At 44.0% G+C, this 24824-nt stretch overlaps 1 protein-coding gene across 2 annotated transcripts in view; it reads left to right on the top strand.

Annotated features, from left to right (window-relative positions):
* The window catches only part of LOC122809337, a 2116265-nt gene that overhangs the window by 486202 nt on the left and 1605239 nt on the right, over positions 1-24824 (top strand). For both annotated transcript variants that reach the window (XM_044080743.1, XM_044080744.1), the window contains exon 5: positions 3580-3633. In XM_044080743.1, the coding sequence (XP_043936678.1) occupies positions 3580-3633 (54 nt within the window). The remainder of the gene's footprint in view (positions 1-3579; positions 3634-24824) is intronic.

The raw sequence follows: 24824 nt of genomic DNA, 5'->3' as shown, positions 1-24824 counted from the left end.
TTGCAATAGAAGGTACCAGGCCATGAAGGCTTATTTCTGCCATTGCTTGAAATTGGGAGGAGGAGGTTAATCTTGCTTGACACTTTGCATAACCGTTCCCCTTTACTGCATCCTCTTAAATAATTCAAAAGTTGGGTTCCGGAAGAGACTATATTTGTTAAGGCAGGGTATTATTATAATTATTATTATTATGAAGCTACATTTGGGGTTTGAAGCCTCAGACAGCTTCATTTTTTAATCAGAGACTTCTGTCCTGGATGTTACATCCAGTGTCATACCCACATATAATGGAGTGTTTTGCTACCTGGCTAACAGTCTTGTCATGGTTGCCTACCTCACATCAGCAGCAGACAGTTGCCTTATATTCTGTTTTAGGTTGTCCAGGAGAAAGCTATGGAACTTGGCCTTGTGTGTTGGGTAGCTAATAGCTATGAAGGCCAGATTAGCAGACGCGTAGACTTTCTTCCCAAATTTGTGTAAAGCCTTGCTCGTCAGTGGGAAGAGTTTTAGGGACAGGAAGAAGCTTGGACCCATTTTCTGTGGACAGTACAGCTGGATTCAGCACTGGATTTCTGTAATAATAATTTGAGTGTCTTGCATCCTGTAGAACATGTTTGCTTTGTAAGGTACAGGAGGCTGAATGGTTACTGGGCTGCTTCCAAAGCAGCTTCTTGCACTGCTCCTGTAACAAGAGGAATAGCAATGGGTTTTGGTGCATCCATGCCCAAAAAATCAATATCTTTCTTGTGCCACCAATGTCTTGGGGAGAAAGGACAGACCCACCAGTCTTTTGCTTTGAGGACTTTTGCCTGGATGTGGGGCATCCATTGTTTTTTGTTTTTCATTGGGAACCACCCTCAAACATGCCCCCCCCCCCAGGTTTTGCACTGTAAAGTCGGATCTCCACAGCAACCCCTTTGACTTGCTTTGTAATCAATTGTGGAGATCCGTCATTCCCCTCAGAAGAAATGCAGGCCCCGTCTAGATGTGCCTTTGTTTGGTGTCTGACAAGTATTTCTAAAGGATCGTTCTGGTTGAATGCGCCTTTTTCTTCAGATATGGCTGCCAAATCTGAACGTGCAGTTTTAAGATATGGCAGCCTCCAAAGGGGTATTTATAAAGGTTAGTGGGAAGTGTAGGTGTCTGGGCTGGAGCTGCAAATATGCATCACCTGTACAGGCACTGTCAGACTGATTGGGGATGCTGGTTGCCTGCATTGCCTCCTGCATACCTTTCCACTTTTGCGTTGTGTTCCCTTTTAGAAGGGAAGGTCAGAGGAGAAGACAAGCTGGCAGTTTGAGCTAAGGCTTCATGTCTCTCCTGTTCACTGTGTTTGCGACAGTAAGTGAACCTACTGCACAAGGTTTTGGGGATGAAGCCATGGCTGATGATGCAACATTGTGGAAAAGTCACAGTCATTGGTAGTTTTTAGGAGGTGTTTGCCTACCACAACCACATTTCCCTTTTTTTGGTACCAGACACAAGTCACATCCAGAAAATTTGCTGGATACAAGAAGAGAAATTAAAACCTTGTTAAAGATAGTGACTACATAGGAGGCTTCTGCACTTGTGAACTGTGGCATATGGTGTTGGAGGAAGCTTGTCTTAAACTGGCATGCTTGGCCTTAACAGGGGTCAAATGTATGCCATGAGTTGGGGGAAGAAACCTGAGCTTTTAGAAGGCAGGCCAGACATATTTGGACACGTAACTAAACCCCATTTGTAAGGACTACTGCGGTAATGAACTATTTGAGCATCATCTATGGTAAGTTACATACACAACTGTATTTTTTCAGTTATCTTTCAGATCTCTACTGCACAGAAATTTTTACTTTTCAGTAAGTTTGTATTTTTGCCCTACTCTTCTTGCCAAGAGTGGGACCTCAGTTTTGTTGTTGAGCAGCTGACTTGCATTCTGTTCAAGCTGGCATTGCTCGTGCTTCTCACAGTTTTATCTCTGAAAGCAGTTTTTGTGGTGGCTGTTTTGTCCAGTAGGAGAATCTGAGCTAAGAAGGGTATTCTGCTCTTAGTATTGCTTCAAACAGACTGTAGAGAGTCCTGCATCTGGTGGATGCTCTCAAGCTTTTAAATTATTACGTGGATAGGTATATTAAAACAGACCATTGTTTGACTTTTGTGCAGTGAAAGGAGGACATAGTTATTAAACAGGCATTCTTTGGACTTGTAAACTGCATAGTCTTCTACTCAGGGGAAGAGGACACAGCTGTGCCTTTTCAGTGATTTAGATGAGACAGAAGTGCTGTGGCTGTACAGGCACCATAGCTTGGACACATCATGTCATCCCTTCCGCAAACATTTCCATGTGACTGCAGAGAAGGCTGGACTTCCTGACTGTCACTTCACTGCCATTGCTGCTCTTCTCTTCCATGTACTGTAAGCTGCAGCAAAATGTAATGTAATTGGTTGAATAATGAGCTACTTGGTCTGTGCCCTCTCAAACACAGAAAGAGAGGAAAAATGTCAGTGCTAATGACTGGCTGTTTTGAGTTGGCATTGCTAACTTAGAGGGGGGGGGGGGGGTCAGTGTTTTAAATGCTGGATGCAAAACCTGGAATTTTTAGTCGTGTGTTTGTGTGTGTGTTTGTGTGTGTGTTTGTGTTTGTGTTTGTGTGTGTTGAAGACAGAGGGTAGGGTTGAGATTAGGACTACTGTGTTGGAATTGTAATTGGTGGCAACCCCACTTAACTACTGCTGTGTGTTAAGGTTCTCAGACTGTTCATACTAGATGTGCTGACACTGTCTAAAAGATGGACAGGTACTAAATTATAGTTTTGTCTGAAATGTTAAGTATGCAGTGTCATTGTTCAGTACATGTGTTGAGCTTTTTCACCTGCATTTATTTCTTAAAAGCTGTAGTCCATTTTAGAGGGTGTATCAAGAGTGCTTACATTTGATTTACTGTATTTTAAACCACAAAAACTTTAATTGTTGCACTGTATTCGTAATATTAAGATTCTCCCCTGTATCAAAAAATAATTAGTAGTGTTAGTACAATAATTAGCAGTGTTGGTAAAAAAAAAAAAAAAAAAAAAAAAAAAAATGGCATTTTTTTTCCTTGTGTTATGTGTACCCTGGATATTGGACAGGGTTGAGTAAGAGTGGCATTTTGCTTCATATGACAGTGCAGGTATCCAAGTATGTGACTTTGCATAATTTGGTAGTGTTTGATTTGTAGTGCCCATCTCTTGCATGGTGTCCCAGGGCACTCTAAATACACGGTCATCATAACAGACTGACAGTGACTGCTGTAGCTGTGAACGAACAGTCGCCACTGTGCTTCACATGGTAGACTCAAATTGGATAATGTTTTTGTTTTCTCTGTGGAAGGAAGCTGCATATTAGTATCGAGACTGAGGTGTATGCAGCTTAGGTTCTCTTCTGATTGCCTGAGAATGGATTTTTATCTTTTACCCACTATTGGATTGCTCTACAGTATTGTCATAGTGCATAATACAGCATTTTTGGAGCATGTTGTAGCAACTGCATGCAGAATTCTGTTTTTAAATGTCTGGTATTATACAACTGCTACATTACTGGACATTTTTGCATGTTTTATAGGTGGTAATGCACGAGATAAAAAGAAGGAGACGTCTCGCCAGCACCGTCAACGTGGTGAGTTTCACACCTGCATTGGTTTGCATTCTTTCCTTATAATAATGTTAATGACAACGCTAATGTCTGTTCTTTTGTAACGTTACATCTGATGTCGGTCTTCATTTGTCTTTCACATATGGAAACGGTTACGAATATCAGAACCAACTCTGCCGTCACTACAGCCAGCGAGAACCAAAAACTCTTGAACTCAAGTCCTACCCAGAATGCTCCTCTCTGAATTACCTCAAATGTCGTTTGCCACTTTTCTGTGTCGCTAAAGCTTTCGAGCTAAATGTGTTTTCTCTTTTATATTTGTAGTTTTGTATAGTTATATGATTTTTTTTTTGCTTAATATTATTGAGGTTTTTTTGTAGCATACCCTGTTTCCAATAGCTATTTGTCTCCGCTCCACTTTCCCTTATACACTTTGGTTTACTCTGTACTACCATCGTTGGTAGTCTTTATCCCCTTTCTCTTTTTGTCCAAAAAAAAAAAGTTCTACTAGTTTTCATTTTCCTTTTACACTTTGCTGTAGTCTTATCGACCACTGCTGGTAGGTTTCTGTACCTTTGAGTATTCCTTTCTGCCATTGCTGGTAGCCCCTTTCTCTGTCTGCCTTTTTCGCCTTAGTGTGGTTGTTTGTGCGCGCATTTGATTCTTGTTGGTTGAATCATGGTTGACAAAGGTAAAGGTACCACAGGATTTAAGAATCGCCTGTAGTGTAATTGCAAATTGCCCAATTTTGATGGGCACTCACTTTGTTTGTTGCCTGGGCATGGTGCGTTTGCAAGAAGATTGCTCCGTTTGTCATGGTTTTAGTCATTGGGCCCTGGTGGAAAGGAAGAATAAATTGTTGCTAAAGGAGATGATAAAATCTCCCTTTGAGGTGACTTTCTTTATCTGGTTATTTTAGAAAAAGCAAAACAGATGTTTCTTCCATTTCCTCCTCTTCCTCAAAACCTGACAGCGCTAAGAGGAGGAGTCTCAGTGCCAGCTTCTCTCTCAGCTTAAATTACCAAAAGGCGTAAAACTTCAGTTCTGTCTACCAGTGTGGAACTGACAGTTTCTTTAAAGGACACTTTGCTAACATCAGCATTAATAGTGTTCCTCCATCGGTGCTGACAGAGGACCAGACAATGGAAAAGACTGTCTCTGCGTCGTCTCATTTTGGCACCATTATCTTCGGTGCCAACTGAAAACACTAAATCTTTTCTTGATCTTCCTAGGACCAGATACTCCCCGTCCATGGGAAAGACCAGAATCTCCTTCCACCCATCAATTTGTTTCACCAAGATTCTGACAGAAATGGATGTGTTGAGGCTGGTGGATCAGGTCCTTGTGGTGAGGGGACTTCAGCTGTGTTCTCTGTTCCAGCCCCTTCCGGTGCTAGAGTCCTTCCTTCTGCGACTCCACATGTTCTTCGTGTTTCACTGTTGCAGTCATCACATTTGGGTTATCTGCTTGCAGTAGCCCTCAGTCAGCCTGATTATCAAAGTCTTGGGTCCTGTGTCGATTGCTATCTCATCTTCTGTGACGTCGGGTAGTCTGGTATAAAGCATGCAGCTGACGCCATTACATCAGTCTTTCTTGCCGTGCAGTGCCCGAACCAGAAGCAGTTCACAAGTGTCGGTCAGCAGACTCCTGAAATTTTTGTTTTCGAGTTTCAAATCCAAAGTCTTCAACTAAGCTACGTGCCCTGTTGGGGATCCTTTTTCTTGATCTAAACCGATGTCAGTAAAAGTTAACAATTGTATTTCTTGTGGAAAGCAAATAACTCAGAGTTTCATTCGTACTGCATTCCATGCTTAGGCCCAGACCACGACGTACCTTGCTGTTGGTTTTGTGCCTTATTCAAACCTTGTAGTATTCATTGTCTGTTCATTTACGTATCTAAATATTTTGGTACTCTGTTTAATTATCCAGAAATGGCTTCGATAAGCCACCCAACTACCGACATTCTGAAAAAACACAAAGATAAAGACAGAGACAGGCTGCCTAGGTCCAAAGCTGCCGACGACGCTTCTACTAAGCTAGTCGCCAGTTCGCCAGTACTCGGGTGCTTTCGCACCCTCTGATACCCGCTACTTCAGATTTGCAGGCCTCTACTGAGACCCATTCGGAGTCCGGTATGCCGGAAGATGCTTCTTCAACTGTGGAACCTGCTGATATCTCTTCTTTGGATGGGTCCTGAGCCCGCTGTGCAGGCACCGGCTTCTGAGGGTGTATTCAGGCCTACTGACTTGCATATTAAACCAACGCCATCTTCTTCTTCTAGGCCTAAAACTTGAGCCATGCCTAGAAAACTGACGCCCAGACCACATGGTCAGGCCCCTATGCCTAAAAACAAAATGATAAGAATGGCTGAAGACCTTATTACTCTAATCAGGGGAAGCCACCCTTCCCCCTCTGAGAGACCTAGGGTTGATTTTCCTTCTGATTCTTCTGACCAGGATTCTGAAATTTGTTTTCCCCGATGACCAGGATTTGCCGTTATTTACCTATGAGGATTCTGATGCAGAGGACTCAATTCCCTCTGCTTCCCTTCCAGAGGATTTCTCTTTTGGCGAAATCTTGCATACGCTTAGGGAGCATTTCTGCCGGGAAAGCCAGGATTGCTCTGACTCCAAAAAGAGGCTTAAGGAATTCTTACTCCTGCCTCAACACAGGCCTTTAGCTATCCCTCCTGTACTGGACATTGTAGATAATGCCTTCTCTGAATCTAGCCTGGCCCCTGACACTTTATCTCCTGCTCCCAGAAAACCTGATGGGTATTACAGGGTACCTGACTCTCACAAGTTCCTCTTTAAAAATCCTACTGCGGATCCTGAGACTATTTCACAGGGACCCAAGGGCATTAAAGCTACTACTGCCAAAAATCCTACCCCCCCCCCCCCTGATAGAGACCCCAGGGCGCTGGATAGATGGCGTAAGAAGGTATGTACTTCTGCAACTTTGGCCATTAGGGCCTTGAACTGCCAGTTTCATATGTTAAAGTATCAGTAGCATATTATTGGATTGCTTAAACAGAAAATTATGTTGATTCCTGATTGTGCTGAAAATAAGAATTTGCAGGATTTAATGCATTCTGCTGAGCAAGTTGGAAAACATACTTTGCAATGTGGTTTTGATTCACTAGAGGCATCTAGCAGGGCTGTTGTAACTGGGTCTGTACTTAGAAGGCATGCTTGGCTTAAGGAGCAATCCTTGCCAGATCATGTTAAAGCGAAATTACTGGATGCTCCCTTAAATGAGGACCACCCGTTTGGCAACTAGGCAGAAGAAGTTCTTAAGATGGAGGAAAAAGTTAAATCTATGCAAACGGTTAAAGATTTTTTACAAGTACAACTTCCAAGATTTAGTAGGCATTGGCCTTCTAAGAATTGGTCCTTTCCTGCCTCTTCCAGACCTTCTCAGTCCAAACCCAGATCCAGCAGAGCACCCAGGCTTCAGTCCCAGGGTACGCACAGGACTAAGCAGTAGGGGCCTCCACTTCCAAATCTGGGAGTAATAAAACTCCCCCCCTATGGTTAACTGTCTCAATGACATCTTTTTAAAACTTCCAAGCACTTCTCAACTGACTGCCCTTTTGGGGGGAACAATTGTACTTTATGCAAAGAACTGGGAACTCATTACCCAGGACAAATGGGTTTTAAATGTAGTGTCCCAAGGATACAGATTTTCACTTCCACACGTTACCAACTCCAAGCGGTTGGCCACATCTACCCCAAATCATTGGGCAGAGGCCCAAAAGCAAGTACTCTCTCTCTTAAGCATAGGGGCTATTCAATTGGTACCTGAAGAGGAAAAGGGGCAAGGTTTCTACTAGAGACTTTTCCTGGTACTCAGAAAAGACAATTCATGGCGTCCTATCCTGGATTTGTCTACTCTAAACACCTTTTTGGTGATTCCAGAATTCAAGATGCTGACTCTTCACAAGTTGCTTCCTATGCTAGGCAAAGATGCCTGGTTGACAGCACTAGATTTAAAGGAAGCATACCTGCACATCCCAATCAGGGAATCTTGCAGAAGATACCTACACTTCAGTGCAGGCTACATGCACTGCCCTTTTGCTCATCTACTGCGCCCAGGGTATTCACTAAGTGCCTAGCTCCAGTCATTGCATTTTGCAGGCAAAGAAATATTTAGATATACCCTTACCTGGACGATTGTCTAATTCAGGCAGAAAGCCAGGGCATACTTTTGAGTCATCTGGCCTTTTTGCAAAGGGTGCTAACTTGTCTGGGGTACACCATAAATGAGAAGAAATCACACCCGGTACCCTGTCAACAAATTATATTCCTAGGAGCAAGGTTGAATACAACTTCCCAGATGGCTTTCCTCACGCCAGAGAAACAAATTAATTTGACAACCTACTTCAAACAAGTGGCCACAAAAACCATGCTATCTGCAAGGCAAATATTACAAGCCTTGGAGTTCATGGCCTCCTGCATTCTTCTAATTCCATATGCAAGACTGCATATGAGGAAACTACAATGGTATCTAAAAATCCTGTGTTGTCAACATTCTCAGGATCTAGAAACAATGTTTCCTATTGTACATGGCCTTTGCCTAGAGTTCCTTTGGTGGGCAGAGGCCTGCCATCAAAATAAGGGACTACCATTCACACTACCCCCTGCCGCGCAAACCCTAACAGATGCATCAGACTACGTGTGGGGGCTCACCTGGCAGGGAAGTGCATTCAGAGTAAATGGAACCCAGGTCAAATGCACCTACATATCAATCAAAAAGAAATGTTAGCTGTACAAAATGCTCTGACAGCCTTTAAGGACCACATTCTTTCAGGACAGTTAATGGTAAAGACGGACAACACCACTGTTATGTGGTACATAAACAGGCAGGGGGGTACACATTCTTACCCCCTCTGCAGACTAGCCATGGCATTGTGTAACACGGCCTTGAGCTACCAAGTGCATCTACAAGCTCAATTCCTGCCAGGAAAACTAAACACACCGGCAGACGGACTAAGCAGAAATTTCATGGACCCACACGAGTGGGAACTGGAGCCAAGGATTTTCAACATGTTGACAAGCAAATGGGGGAGCCCAGATATAGACCTGTTTGCCTCCCCCCAGAACTATCAATTGGACAAATTTTGCGCAAAGACTCCCCACAGACAAGCTTGGAAAGTGGATGCTCTGTCCTTCAACTGGAAAAACCCATCAGTTTATGCCTTTCTTCTTCTGCCTCTGCTCTCAAAAGTGCTACTAAAGTTCAGACAAGACAAACCAAGGACGATTTTGATTGCACCAGACTGGCCATGCCAACACTGGTACCCCCTCTTGTACAGTGTGTTACTGTTGGCCCCATGGCACCTGCCTCAGACTCCTACCTTGCTGTCTCAGCAGGAGAACCAGATTCAGCACCCTCAGCTTGAAACTCTGAACCTAGCAGCGTGGCTAATTGCGTAATCTCTCCTTTACCATCTTAGCACTAGAAAATCTTATGGAACCAATCTCAGGGATGAGCACAGCAGTGCCCAGTTTACCTCGGATTTTACAATACTTAACTGAGATGCTTCACAAGGGCCTGTCTTTTTCTTCAATAAAAATTCACACCTCAGCCATTTCAGTTCATTGCAACACAGAACCTCCCCTCTTCTCTCATCCACTGGTCAAGCAGTTCCTCAGAGGGGCCAAAATTTAAGACCACCCAGGAGAGCTCCAACTCCAGCCTGGGACCTTAACTTTGTATTGGAGAAACTCACCCTTCCTCCTTTCGAGCCAGCTGCCACTGCAGATTTAAAATTCCTTTTTTGGAAAACCGCTTTCCTTTTAGCAATCACTTCAGCAAGAAGGGTAGCTGAATTACAGGCCCTTACGGCAGTGGAGCCTTTCATCATCTTTCATGCGACAGGGTCATGCCCAAGGTGGTATCCAGTGTGGCTCTTAATCAGTCCATTCATTTGCCAGCCTTCTTTTCTAAACCACAGAGCAAAGGGGAAAGGATACTGCACTCCTTAGATGTGCACAGACAACTTAGATTCTACTTGGACAGGACTAAACCTCAAAGGATATCTGAACAACTGCTGGTGGCATTTGCTGCAGGGACAGAGGGGAAGGCTATTTCAAAGCAAGCATTTCTAAATGGATAGGCCATTGCATTAATTTCTGCTACAAGCGCCATGGAAAACCTGTCCCATAGGGGATAAGACCCCACTCAACCAGGGCTGCAGCTATCTCTACAGCTGGTCCTAATGCTATCTAAATTCCTCCTCCCAGCCTTAGCTTTGGGAATCTACCCAAATGTGATGACTGCCACAGTGAAACACGAAGGACTTAGTACATTTGTGTACACTTACCGTAAATGTAGATGTTAGAGTGTATTCACTGTTGCAGTCCTGGTTACCCTCCCGCCAGCTCCTTGACTACTTTTGGCTATACCTCTACTCTCCTTTACTATGCTTAAAAGCTTTTGGTGTATTTGCTTTTTTGTTCGAGGTATAACCTTGTATTTTTATAGATTTAATTGCTTCCCATTAGGGGGGCACCTGACATATGGGACAAGAAAAACTGATGTAATGCGTCGGCTGCATGTTTTATACCCCTGACGACCTGACGTCACGGAAGAGGAGACAGCAACCGATGCAGGACCCAAGACTTTGTTAATCAGGCCGACTGAGGGCTACTGCAAGCAGTTAACCCAAGTGTGATGACTGCAACAGTGAATACATTCGATCTACATTTAAGGTAAGTGTACACAACTGTACTTTCTCTGCACTGCCCTTTGGCTTATCTGCGGCGCCCAGGGTATTCACAAAGTGCCTAGCTCCAGTCATTGCATTTTGCAGGCAAAGAAATATTCATATATACCCATACCTGGACGATTGTCTAATTCAGGCAGAAAGCCAGGACATACTATTAAATCTGGCATTTCTAAAGAAATTACTAACTTCTCTGGGGTACACCATAAACGAAAAGAAATCACATCTTGTACCCTGCCAACAAATTGCATTCCTGGGAACAAGCTTGAATACAACTTCCCAATTGGCCTACCTCACGCCAGCGAAACCATTCATTTGACAGCCTACTTCAAACTACTGGCCACAAAGACCCAGCTATCTGCAAGGAAAATACTGCAAGCCCTGGGGTTCATGGCCTCTTGCATTCTACTAATTCCATATGCAAGACTGCATATGAGGAAACTACAATGGTGTCTAAAAAGCCTATGGAGTCAACATTCTCAGGATCTAGAAGCAATGATTCCTATCATACCTTGTCTACAGATAAGAGTTCCTTTGGTGAGCAGAGGCCTGCCACCCAAACAAGGGACTGCCATTCACTCTACCCCCTGCCACCCAAACCCTAACAGACGCATCAGACTATGCATGGGGGCTCACTTGGCAGGGCAGTGCGTTCAGGGCAAATGGAACCAAAGGCAAATGCACCTGCATATCAATCAGAAAGAAATGTTAGCTGTACAAAATGTTCTGACAGCCTTCAGGGACCACATTCTTCCAGGACAATTATTGGACAGCACCACTGTTACGTGTTATATAAACAAGCAGGGGGAACCCACTCATACCCTATCTACAGACAAGCCATGGCTCTGTGGAACACAGCCTTGATCTACCAAGTGCACCTGCAGGCTCAATTCCTGCCTGGAAAGCTAAATGCACTGGCAGACGAACTAAGCAGAAATCTCATGGACCCACACAAGTGGAAACTGGAACCAAAAATATTCAACATGTTGGGAAACAAATGGGGGAGCCCAGAGATAGACCTGTTTGCCTCCCCCCCAGAACTACTAATTGGAAAAATTCTGCACAAGGACTCCCCACAAACAAGCTTAGGAAGTGGATGCCCTGTCCTTCACCTGGACAAACCTATCAGTTTATGCATTTCCCCCTCTGCCTCTCCTCTCCAAGCTACTACTATAGATCAAACGGGACAAACCAAGGACAATAATGATTGCACCAGACTGGCCACGCCAACACTGGTACCCCCTCATGCGCAGTGTGTCACTGCTGGCACCTGCCTCAGACCCCTGCCCTGCTGTCCCAGCAGGAGGGCCAGATTCTGCACCCACAGCTTCAAACCCTGAACCTGGCAGCCTGGCTAATTAACTGATCTCTCCGTTACCATCCCTCAGTAAGCAAGTGATGGATGTCTTTCTGGAGGCCAGGAGGCATAGCACTAGAAAATCCTATGCTGAAAATTGGAAAAGATTCTGTTTCTGGGGCCAAACTCAGGGGAATGGGCACAGCAGCACCCCCTTTACCTCATATTCTTCAGTACTCAACTGAGATGCTTCACAAGGGCCTTTCCTTTTCCTCCATCAAAATTCATGACTCAGCCATTTCAGCTCATTACAATACAGAGCCACCCTTCGTCTCTCATCCACTGCTGAAGCAATTCCTCAGAGGGGCCAAAAACGTAAGACCACCCAGGAGAGCCCGTACTCCAGCTTGGGACCTTAACTCTACCTCCCTTTGAGCCAGCTGCAAATGCAGAGTTGAAATTCCTTTCTTGGAAAACCGCCTTCCTTCTAGCCATCTCTTCAGCAAGAAGGGTGTCTGAATTGCAGGCCCTCATGGCAGTGGAGCCTTTCATCATCTTTCATGTGGACAGGGTGTCCCTCAGGACCAGTCCCTCCTTTATGTCCAAGTTGGTATCCAGTGTGACGCCTTAATCAGTCCATTCATATGCCAACCTTCTTTTCTAATCCACAGAACAAAGGGGAACGAGTACTGCACTCTTTCCATGTGCACAGGCAACTTAGATTTTACTTGGACAGGACTAAACCTTTCAGGAAATCTGAACAGCTGCTGGTTGCATTTGCTGCAGGGGCTGAGGGGAAGGCCATTTCAAATCAAAGCATTTCTAAGTGGATAGGCCATTGCATTAATTTCTGATATAAGCACCATGGAAAACCTACCCCACAGGGGATAAGACCACATTCAACCAGGGCTGCATCTACCTCTACAGCCTTTCTCAGAGGTGTCCCTACCAGGGACATCCTAGAAGCGGCTACGTGGAGTTGTGTACATACTTCACCAAGCAGTACCACTTGCCAATTTTTTCTAAATCCAGTGCTGGATTTGCCACTGCAGTCTTGCAGGGCCTTATAGCTGGTCCTAATGCTGTCTAATTACCTCCTCCCATCCTTAGCTTTGGGAATCTACCCAAATGTGATGACTGCAAGAGTGAAACATGAAGAACATAGTACAGTTGTGTACACCTACCATACATGTATATGTTAGTGTATTCACTGTTGCAGTCCTGGTTACCCTCCCTCCAGCACCCTAACTTCTATTTGACTATACCTGTATTCTTGTTTACTATGCTTAAAGCTTTTTGGTGTATTTGCTTTTTTGTTGGAGGTTTAACCTTGTATATTATTGATTCCCATTATGGGGTCACCTAACATCTGGTGCAAGAAATACTGATGTAATGGTGTTGGCTGCATGCTTTATACCCCTGACTACCGGACATCATGGAAGATGAGACGGCAACCGACGCAGGACCGAAGACTTTTGATAATCAGGTCGACTCAGGGCTACTGCAAGCAGATAACCCAAATGTGATGACTGCAACAGTGAATACATTCGATCATCTACATTTATAAGTGTACATAACTGTACTTTAGTCTTCCTCCTCTGAGGCCATAGAGATCCCTGCTCTGAGTTTCCCGATGCCTACTGTTTCAGTGCCAATGAAATCTCCAGTACTGATTTCTACCCTGAGTGTTCTTCAGTTATTTCGAATCTGGAGAACTCTTGGGGTTGTGGCTATGCTGTCTGTTCTAGGGGAGGGTCTCGACTCTGGTGTTTTCGGAGCTGTCTGTGCACCTCTGTGCTTTATGTATTGGCTCTACCCCGTCTTCGGCTACTGGGGTGGTTTCTTTGGAGTGGCGAAGGATCACAATTCCAAAGCAGTCTTATCAGTTCTGGGCTCTATTCCTTCAGGGGTGGGGACAATTTTCCAGGCCATGGAGAGGGCCCTGTCCACTGAGGTCATCCAGTCAGCTCCCTCCCCATCGGAGCAGTTCCCCAATCCTTCCCCTCATCCAGAGCTTCAACCAATCTGAACACCTGGACAGTGAGCACTGAAACCATAGAAGTCACCTGTTCAGGTTTTGTCCTCTTCTTATACCTCCCCAGATTGTCCCACTGAGGAGGTTCCTCAGAAGAGGAAGTTTAAGAGGAAACACCTAGATTCCCTAGAGGAATCCATTACAAAAGTACTCTGATTGTGATGAAGGGGAGGGATGTTCTTCATTCCACATTGCTGCAGTCCTAACTATTGGGTAGTCCGCTGTCCAGTCGGCCCGAATACCAAAGTATATGGCTGACGTTGGTCAAGGCGCATTAGACTGACGTCAGTACGTCAGGGTACTAATGCGCATGACCGACGTCATATCCTCAGTCTTTTTTGCCGCATGGTCCGATGCAGAAGCAGTTTTGCGAGTGCAGGTTGGCGTTCTGAAAGTTTCTGAAGTCAGAGTTTCAGACCGAATCAAAGTTGGCTAAGTACCCCGTTGGGGAATATTTTGGTTTTTTCTTGCCTCAGTATTTAACCGGATGTCAGAAAAAGTGAATAACTGTATTTCTTGTGGGAAACAGATACCTCATAGGGATTACCATACTTTGTGTATACCTTGTTTAGGGCCTGAGCACGACGTTGTTGGATGCCGCTCTTGTGCTAGATTTAACAAACGCACTATTAAGAGAAGGTTAGACTGTGCCAGGTTAGTTTTGGGAAGCGTTGTAATTATAAAATGCCGTCGGATGCTCCGGCTCCCGCTTCAGCCAAAAAGCGCAAGGACAAAGCAGCAAAGCCTAGAGTGGAAGAACCGACAGTCCCGGACGCCGGTTCTTTAGAAGGCTCAGTGGAGCCGGAGGTTCTGCCAGGAGTTTCTTTGGAGTCTCAGGGAGAGACTTTACTGTTACAGGATGTGTCCTCTCAGGAAGTAGGCCAGGCTGAAGGGGCTTCTCAGGTGGCTGTTCTTCCCTCTCTTCCTAAGGTGGTTAGAGCCTCCCCTTCTGTTTCCAAGGCTTCTTTGAGAGGCAGGCCAAGTTTAGCTTCAGTGGGGGTTTCTCCTAGTGTTTCAGGGTCTTTGCCTAAGAAACATATGCTTAAAATGGCAGAGGATTTGATTACTATGATTAGAGGTTCTATGCCCCCTCCTGATAAGAGGCCTAGGGTGGAACCTGACTTTGAGAGTTTTGAGCAATGTTCGGAGGCTTCTGAGTCTTCGGCTGAAGACTTGCAGGAGTATCCTCCTTATTCTGATTCTGATGTGGATGATTCTACTCCTTCAGCTTCTCCTCCTGAGGATTTTTCATTTTCAGAGACTCTGCATTCCATGAGGGAGCATTTTAAATGGGAAGGTCAAGATTTCTCTGATTCCAGGAAGAGACTTAGGGAATTCTTGTTTTTACCCCAGCATAGGCCTTTAGCTATACCTCCTGTTCTGAATGTGGTGGAAGATGTTTTGCAGAGGCTTCCTGAATCCTGATTCTTTGCCTCCTGCCCCAGTTAAACCGGATAGGTACTATAGGGTGCCTGAAGCTCATAAGTATCTTTTAAGAGTCCTAGGGCAGACCCGGAAACTCTCTCTCAGGGGCCTAAAGGTGTGAAGGCTTCTGTTGTTAAAAATCCTGTTCCTCCTGATAGAGGCAAGGGCTTTGGATAGATGGGGAAAGAAAGTGTATACTTCTTCCACTTTAGCCATGAGGGCGTTGAATTGTCAGTTTCACATGTTAAAATATCAGAATTATCTCCTTTCACAATTGAAGTCTAAGGTGGATGCTCTGGCAGAAGGTATTGAGTGTAAAGAGTTGCAGGATTTAGTTCATGTGTCTGAACAGGTGGGTAAGCATTCCTTGCAGTGTGGTTTTGATGCTGTGCAGGCCTCCTCGAGGGTGGCTGCCACTGGTTCTGTTCTTCGTAGGCACGCCTGGTTGAGGGATCAGAATTTAGCTGAGCATGTTAAGACAAGGATTTTGGATGCTCCTTTACAGTCTGATGTGTTGTTTGGTTCGCCTGTGGAAGCAGTTTTAAAGAAAATGGAGGACAAGGCTAAGTCTATGCAAACTGTTAAGGATTTTTTGCAGGTGCAGCCTCCGAAGTTTAGTAGAAATTGGCCTTCTAAGGGATGGACATATCCTGCTTGTGATTCCCAGTCTAGGGGTAGGTCTAGACGTGGTAGGGGCAGAGCTCAAGGTTCTTTTAGGCCTAGAACAGGGAGTTCACCTGCTCAGACTTCTGGTGAGGGCAGGGGTCAGTCCTTTCGTAAACAGACCCAATGACCTACCTTTTCAGCTGCCAGTACATTCTCGCCTGGCAGCACCTTTGGGAGGAAGGCTGGCTCTTTTCAAAGAAAATTGGGATTTAATTACCCAAGACAGATGGGTTTTGGATATCATTCACCACGGTTACAGGTTTTATTTCCATACCTTGCCTCCTTTCAAAGGCATGCCAGACATTCCTCCTCTACAAAGAAAGGAGGCTCACAAGCAAATTTCTCTGTTGCTCCAAATAGGGGCCATTCAGCCAGTTCCTGTGCCAGAAAGGGGCCTAGGATTTTATTCTCGCCTGTTCCTAGTACCGAAGAAGGGGAACACGTGGAGACCAATTTTGGATTTATCTATCCTCAACACTTATCTGGACATTCCCAAGTTCAAAATGTTGACGTTACAACAGCTTTTACCTCTGCTGGGCAAAGATCACTGGATGGTAACTTTAGATCTCAAGGAAGCTTACCTTCATGTGCCTATCAGACTAAGTTGCAGGAAGTATCTGCGTTTTCGAGCTGGAGATTCTCATTATCAGTTCTCTGCATTGCCCTTTGGCTTATCTACTGCGCCCAGAGTATTCACAAAGGTTCTGGCTCCAGTGATAGCTTACTTCAGGCTAAAAGGAATCCAAATTTATCCTTACTTGGACGACTGCCTGATTCTGGCTCAAGAAAAGGAAGACCTTTTACAGCATTTGGAGTATGTGATAGCAGTGCTAAGATGCCTAGGGTATTCTGTGAACGAAATAAAGTCCAGTCTAGTACCCTCTCAAGACATGTGCTTTCTGGGTGTGAGACTGAATACAGCAGCCCAAATGGCCTTTTTAACCCCGGACAAACAAAAGAATCTTTCCAGTTACTTCCATCAACTATCTCTTCAGTCCGGGCTGACTGCAAGGACAGTCCTTCAAGCCTTAGGGTTCATGGCATCTTGTATTCTGGTGCTTCCCAATGCCAAACTGCATATGAGGAAGCTGCAATGGTATCTCAAAAATGTATGGACACAGCACTGCCAGGATTTGGACACTGTCATTCAAATAATACCTTGCATTCAAAAGGAATTTTTGTGGTGGGCTCAGGAATGTCACCTAAACAAGGGACTCTCTGTGACCCGCCAGAGGCGAGTCAGATTCTAACGACAGATGCCTCAGACATTGCTTGGGGAGCTCATCTAAATGGAAAGTGGATACAAGACAGGTGGCCTGCCAGACTACAGCATCTACTTATCAACATGAAAGAGATGTTAGCAGTCCAGTTTGCATTAATGGCTTTCAAGGAGTTACTTCTTCCAGGGCAGGTGTTGATTCTAACAGACAACACAACTGTCATGTGGTACATCAACAAACAAGGGGGAACACATTCTTACCCGTTGTGCAGGCAAGCAATGATTTTATGGGAGACTGCGCTCAGCTTGCAACTAACTCTTCAGGCAAGGTTTCTGCCGGGAGCACAGAACTCCTTAGCAGATGTGTTAAGCAGACAAATCATGGATCCCCACGAGTGGAAACTGGATCTTCATGTATTTCAAAATTGACAGTGTCATGGGGAACTCCAGACATAGATCTGTTCGCTTCTCCACTAAACCACCAGCTGCCAAAGTTTTGCACAAAGAGGTTTCATCACACAGCTTGGAAAGTGGATGCTCTTTCTTTCAGTTGGAAAAATCTTCATGTGTATGCCTTTCCACCTCTGCCTCTTCTCCCAAAGGTGCTCCTAAAGGTCAGACAAGACAAGCCAAGGATGATTTTAATAGCTCCAGATTGGCCTCGGCAACACTGGTACCCATTACTGAGGAGTCTGGTAAGGAAGCCTCCATGGCCTTTACCTTTGATTCCACACCTGTTGTCTCAGAGGGACGGTCACCTGCTCAATGTCAAGCTTCACTCTCTTCATCTAACAGCCTGGCATATTCTGTTTTGAAACACAGCAGGTCTCAACTTCCTCAACAAGTTTTAAATGTGATTATGGAAGCCAGAAGACCTAGTACAAGGAAAGTGTACGCAGAAAAATGGAAGAGATTTTTATTTTGGAGTACAGCACACAATTTGGAGATTTCTGAGCCTAATTTGAGTATGGCTCTTCAATATCTTACTGAGTTATTGGACAAAGGTTTGTCTTTCTCTTCCATTAAGATTCATGCTGCAGCAATTTCAGCTCACTATGATTGTGACCCACCATTGTTTTCGCATCCTTTGTTCAAGCAATTTCTTAGAGGGGCAAAGAATATAAGACCCCCACGTAGAGCTCCTACTCCTGCTTGGGATCTCAATTTTGTGTTGGAGAAACTTACTCTACAACCTTTTGAGCCTGCGGCTACTGCTGAATTGAAATACTTATCATGGAAGACTGCTTTTTTGTTGGCCATTACTTCTGCAAGAAGGGTTTCTGAGTTGCAGGCCCTTATGGCGGTAGAGCCTTTTTTGATTTTTCATAAGGATAGGGTATCATTACGTACTAATCCTTCTTTTATGCCTAAGGTGGTTTCTAGTGTGGCTTTAAACCAAACTATTCATTTGCCTACTTTTTATGCAGATCCCCAAAATAAAGGGGAAAAGATTTTGCACACTTTAGATGTGCACAGGCAATTGCGTTATTATTTAAGCAGGACTAAGGATTTTAGGCAGTCTCAGCAGTTGTTTGTTTCTTTTGCTTTGGGTTCTCAGGGCAAGCCTGTGTCAAAACAAACTATTTCTAAGTGGATTGGGTTTTGCATTGCATTTTGTTGTTCCCATCATGGCAAGGAGATTCCAGCTGGGATTAGGCCTCATTCCACTAGGGCTACTGCCACTTCAACAGCATTTCTAAGAGGGGTGGCAACTAAGGATATTTTGGAGGCAGCTACTTGGAGTTCAGTGCATACTTTCTCTAAGCATTATCACCTTCCTCTCTACTCTAAATCTAGAGCTGGTTTTGCCACAGCTATTTTGCAAGGCATGTTGTCAGCTCCTGCTTCCTTATGATTTGCCAGCCTCCCTTACCTCTGCTTTGGGATTCTACCCAATAGTTAGGACTGCAGCAATGTGGAATGAAGAACATAGTACAGTTTTGTACCTACCATAAATGTAGATGTTCGAGGATCCACATTGCTGCAGTCCAATTTACCCTCCCTCCTTCCCCTCTGTGTTTAGGGGTGGTTGTGTAGGTGAGGTTATACTCTGGTAATTTTGTATATATTGTACATATTTTTGGTGCAGGTATGTTTGGAGTTTTTGGTTTAGGCCTTGTCTTTTTAGGGTCTTCTGACATCTGGGGCAAGAAAAGACTGAGGATATGACGTCGGTCATGCGCATTAGTACCCTGACGTACTGACGTCAGTCTAATGCGCCTTGACCGACGTCAGCCATATACTTTGGTATTCGGGCCGACTGGACAGCGGACTACCCAATAGTTAGGACTGCAGCAATGTGGATCCTCGAACATCTACATTTATGGTAGGTACAAAACTGTACTTTTCCAATAGTCATCCCTGGAAGAAGTTTCCTTTGGAGACCTCCTTGAGGTCATTAAACAGAGTAGTGGCTGGATATCCCAAAAGCTGTGTTTGGAGGACTTGGTGCACTTGCAGGCTTTCGGAGTTCGACCATCTACCTCTTGGCTAACTCTGCCCACTGATGAGCTCATTAAGTTCAGGTGTGGAAGCTCTTGACACTATAGACCCAATCCCCAAGAGGCCAGACGGTATTCTAACTGCACCCAAGGACCATCAATTTTCGGCAGAAGGATTGGTGGTAGATGCCATGGTGGTAGCTACGACCACGAAAAAGGAACTGGCAAAGGAAAGTTCCAGTATCCTTCCACAGATAGAGAGTCTCAGGCAATTGATAGGTTTGGAAGGCGGGTTTATGCGTCATCGACCTTTGCATTAGTCTTTGAATTTTGTGGCACACTTCACCTGACTCCAGAGGGATTTGATTAAGGAGTTATCAGTTAACCGTGCATAAGCCATATCTGGCAAAGTCTCAGGATAAGGTTGCTTTTCAACTGGCCACCCTAGAGTCCATTTCAAATTCATCCATGAGGCTCATAGCACATGCATCTGAAGGGCGACTAGAGCAGCAGGATTGGGCATGGCCATAAAGAGATCCGTCTGGATGTGCTTGTGCAAATTTGCTGAACCACTGAAGTCTTCACTCTTCACTCTTCAGTGCCCCCTTTGACGGATCATCCCTTTTTGGCTTTAAAGTTTGTGAAACATTATGCAGGTGTGAAAAGGATGGAAAGACCCCTTGCTGCAGTGGACAAATGTCTTTCTACTCCTCAAGAGTCCTATTCCAGGAACCAGAGGCCTGGGAAAATGTGGGTCAAAAAGAGCCTTTACAGGACACACATGACAGTGACTCCCCTAGGGGCCGAGGGTGGAGCTTTAATGGGAGACACTGTCCACGTGGTAGAGGAGACCCTCAAAACCAGGGTTCCAGGGATACTTTTCCTGGTAAACCCTATCAGCACTCCTGAAAAGAGGCCCGATTTCCTTCATCTGGAGGCAGTTGGGAGGGGGGGGGGGGCATTTATCCCTGCACTAACATTTCTGGCTTCTGACAACTTTGGATGTTTGGATGCAGAGGATCAGATCATAACTAGAGGCTGCCATATAGCCTCACTTCTACCTCCCCTCAACAATTGCAAGAAAATCTCTGACATTCCACCCAGAAGGGAACCAGCAGTATTAGAAATCAAGAAACTGCTAGAAAAAAAAAAGTAATCAAAGATGTCCCACCAAACTAAATAGAATCTGGGATTTACTAAAGATTCTTTTAGTGCCAAAAAAGACGGGACCATAGACTAATTTTGGATCCAAGTGTTTTGAACAGATCCGTTTGACAGACAAAATTCTACATGGTCATGGTTGTCTATTCTCCTGTTTCTAGGGAAAGATGATTAGATGTGTTCGATATTGCTCCAGGATGTGTATTATCACATAAAAATGGACAAGCACTCCTGGAGATTTCTCCACTTCCATTTGGGAGCCAATCATTAGCTGTTCAGAGCTTTGCCCTTTGGTCTCATCACAGCCCCTGGGTATTCACCAAATGCATGGTAGTAGTAGCAGCTCACTTGAGACTGCATGGATTCTGGGTGTTTCTGTACTTAGACGACTGTCTCATTACTGCTCCCACCAGGCATCTACTAGAACAAAAGATTACATTCTTCAGACCTGCATCAGTCTGTGGATTACCATAAATTATGAAAAAGTGCAACCAACTCCAACAGAGTCTATAGAGTTCATAGGAGTGGTACTAAATGTCAATACTTGCATAGCCTCCCTATCTTATCTGAGATTGCAAAAGACCAAGACCCACGTGGAAAAAAATAAGAAACGAGATTAGCTACACGACTAGTTCTACAAGCTCTAGATTTCACATGAGAGTTGTACAAGGACTTGTAGCATCTCTGTAGTCCTTTCTCTATCAACAAATGTCAGATCAGATTTTGATTGCCAACCATTTCAAGAAAGACCTAGCTTGGTAGATTCAATTGGAGGGAATTCTTTTGGGCCGCTCCTTTTGTTTTGTCAGCCCCAAGCCATAGATGCCTCCCAGTTGGGGTGGGGGGCATTATCTGGGCAAGATGGTCCAAGGTACTTGGTCTCCCATGGAGGCCAGCTTGCCTATCAGTGTCCTGGAGCTGAGAGCAGTCCTTTTACCATTGCAGGCCTTTCAAACTGCTGTCCCCCTGGGAATGAATGTGTTTCAAACAGACAATGTCATTAGTATGGTACCTCAAGTCGAGAAAGTTCTGAGTCTGGGAGTGGGCAATCTCTTCCAACCGCTTTCTGATAGCCACGCATATTCCAAGGAGTTCCAGTGTGATGGCACATGAACTGAGTAGCTGCATTTTTCTGCCTCATGAGTGGTCTGTCAATCCCAGAGTGGCGAAAAAGATTTTTTGTTGCTGGGGCCAGCCTTGCTGTGATCTTTGCTTCGCCCCTGAGTAACAAGTGCAGCAGCTGCTTTGCCCTAGTTCCCCCCTGGTGGGGAGTCCCTGAGAGATGCTCTCCTGCACTATTGACCCTCTGGTCCTTCTATATGCTTTTCCCCCGTTTCCATTAATTTCTCAATTTCTGAAGAAAGCACTTAACGGTAATCCTCATTGCTCCCTTCTGGTCTTGACCGATTTGGTTCCCCTTGGCCTTATCTGATTCTAAGTGGAGTCTGAACCCAGATCTGTATCTCCTATCCCATCCAGAGGGATTAGTTTACCCAAACCTGCAAAATCTCAAGCTTACGACTTGGCTTCTCCAGTTCCATTGATTGCCATGCGTAATAAACTTTCTTCTCCAGTTCGTAAGGTTCTTTTGGCCTCCCATAAGCCTTACACCAGAAAACTCTGTAATAGTAATTGGAAGAGATTTTTCTACTAGGCTTGCGATAACATTGTCCCCTTCTCTGCTTGATAAAGTTTTTGAATTTTTAGCTTTGCTCTTTGAAGAAGTTACCTCTTCCTCTAGTATTTGGTTTCAACCAGGGACTATTTCAAATTTTCATAATGGTTTTAAAAAATGTTTATTAATTTCTCATAGACTTTGCAAAGTATTCATTAAAGGGATCCTGATATTCAAACCTCCATTTAAGGATCCATATACACCTTGGGATTTAAACTTGGTATTCGATAATAGTACAGTTCCCCTTTGAGCCTGCTGCTGAGTGAGACCTGAAATTATCTTGGAAAAGTATGCTTCTGTTAGTGATAACGTCTGTCAGACGGATTTCAGAAGTTCAAGCTTTATCTTGCAATCTACCTTATTTATATCACAAAGTCACTGAGAACAAACCCTTACTTTTTACCGACAGTAGTGTCAGAAAAGAATGTCAATCAGACTATCAAGTTACCAGTATTTTTCCCAGTTTCTCAAACAAATGTGAATACTGTTTACGGTTGCTAGATGTTCATGGACAATTATGGTGCTGTCTTCATACAACAAAACACATAAGGAAGTCTGACCAGCTGTTTTTCTTTTTCTTGTCAAGCCAGTTACCAAAGTCGCCTTATCTAAATCTCTGAAAGATATTTCCTTCATGTACAGGAATGAGGAAAGTTGAATTACCTGGACCTGTTAAGGCACACACTAACAAAGCAGTTTCTACTTCAGCAACCTTCCATGGACTATTTGTGCAGCAGCAAGAACATGGGCTACTCCATGTAGCTTCATTACTCATTACAAATTGGATTCTCTGTCTAGGGGGAAGAGCTTTATCCTCAACTCCCCTCCCTTCATTCCCCTTCCTTTTAGGCCTCTTGGTAGAATGAATTATGGTTCTAGTTATGCATTTTTTTAAACTTGACACCAGATATGGTTTGTACGAAGGTGTTAGGATTATACATTATTTTTGCTATCTGCAAACTTGATCTGAGGTAATTTGGAGAGGAGCATTCTGGGTAGGACATAAGCTCGAGTTTTTGGTTCTCGTAGGCTGTGGTAATGGCAGAGTCCGGTTCCCATATGTCAAGGATAAATGAAGATGGACAACAAAGATTGGAACATTATGGTAAGTACATAACTTTTTTTTATTTCCTACTGCCAGTCCCATGCAGTGGTGGGTTGAAACTGCACATTGTGTGGCTGTGCAACCTTTGACTGACACAGAAGCTGTTTTTATTGTTGCTTCTTCACAACAAGAGTACTGATTTTATTTACTGATACATTGCCATCCTAGGATCACATTGTGGCAGCAGGTGCTGCCAGATGGTGAATTCAGCAATAGTGTTGTATGGTGTGATGCTATAGTAGATGTCACACACACCAGCAGTATATGGAGAGCATTTTCATTGGCAGAAAATTAATTTTTGCTGACATACAAGGACTACTTAACCAATCTGAAATGAACATTTTCCTGCCTTCTTAGTAAGTTGTGATCATTCTTAACCATCAGCTTACTTTTTCCTCTCATTTTCTCGTAATTACAGTATTTTGTTGGTATACAGTGAGGGTATGCTAGCTTGATGTTCATTCCCACTGCTGCTGCAGCCTTTAGGCTATGTGGGTTGTGTCTTGCCTGAAGACAACAGCAACTGGTCAGCTTCAAAAAAACTCTGGCTCTTCCTCTCTGATTGGTGATTGAGGAGGAAAAAATCAGCAGTCTGAGGAGAAAATCTTCAGCACTTTTTTACCTCGTCATGAAGAAGTATCTGAAGGCTTTCACAAGAGCAGCAGATGGCCATCAGGTTCCTTCTGGCAGATAAGTGCTATTTGGGGAATTCTTTTGTTGTGAAATATTTGCGTTTAACAAATTGCTATTCACTTTAATTTTTTTCAGTTCTGTCTCTTTAGGAAATTATGTATTTTTTTAATATTGGAAGGATTCTGTGTGGGGTTACTATTTTTTAGTGTTGGTTAAATTGTGAGAAAAATGTACTGCCTGTATTTTATATTTTTTAAAGGAAAGTTTTTTGTGGGAAGTCTTTTAGTTGGGCATGGACGACATATATTGCTTTTGTTCACACTGACTGCTTACCTGCCATTTTTTTCTGTCACCCTAAATTTTATTGGTTTTATCAGGTATAAAATATCATCCACAAATAAAGCCAGCTTTTCTTGACTACCATACCAGTTTTCATTGTCAGTGTGGTTCTAAATATAGTGCAAATAGCTAAGGGAAAAGGACACCCTGACTGGTTCCTCTGCTCAAATGGAAATTATTGGAGGAGGAGTCCACCCACTTTTAATTTTCACCCTTTGATCCTTCATATATTCTCCTGATCAACCTTATAATTTTATCAGGGAATGCAAATGCTTCCTTTGCCCTGCTCATAAATGCATCAAGACTCACCAAGAACAGTGATATTTTCTTAAATTTTGCTTCCTTCTGGACTGTCATTGATTTGTTAATGTCAGATGTTTGCCTCTCTTCCACAAAACCACATTAATCCATATGAATTTTGGCATCAACTTTGCCATTCTTTTAGCCATTATAGATACGACCACTCTGATAATTGTTTAGAATTAAAACGGG

Source organism: Protopterus annectens, chromosome 8.part0, assembly GCF_019279795.1.
Source record: "Protopterus annectens isolate FY-2018-M chromosome 8.part0, PAN1.0, whole genome shotgun sequence".
Classification (NCBI taxonomy): domain Eukaryota; kingdom Metazoa; phylum Chordata; order Ceratodontiformes; family Protopteridae; genus Protopterus; species Protopterus annectens.
This window is presented reverse-complemented; position numbering and strand designations above follow the sequence as displayed.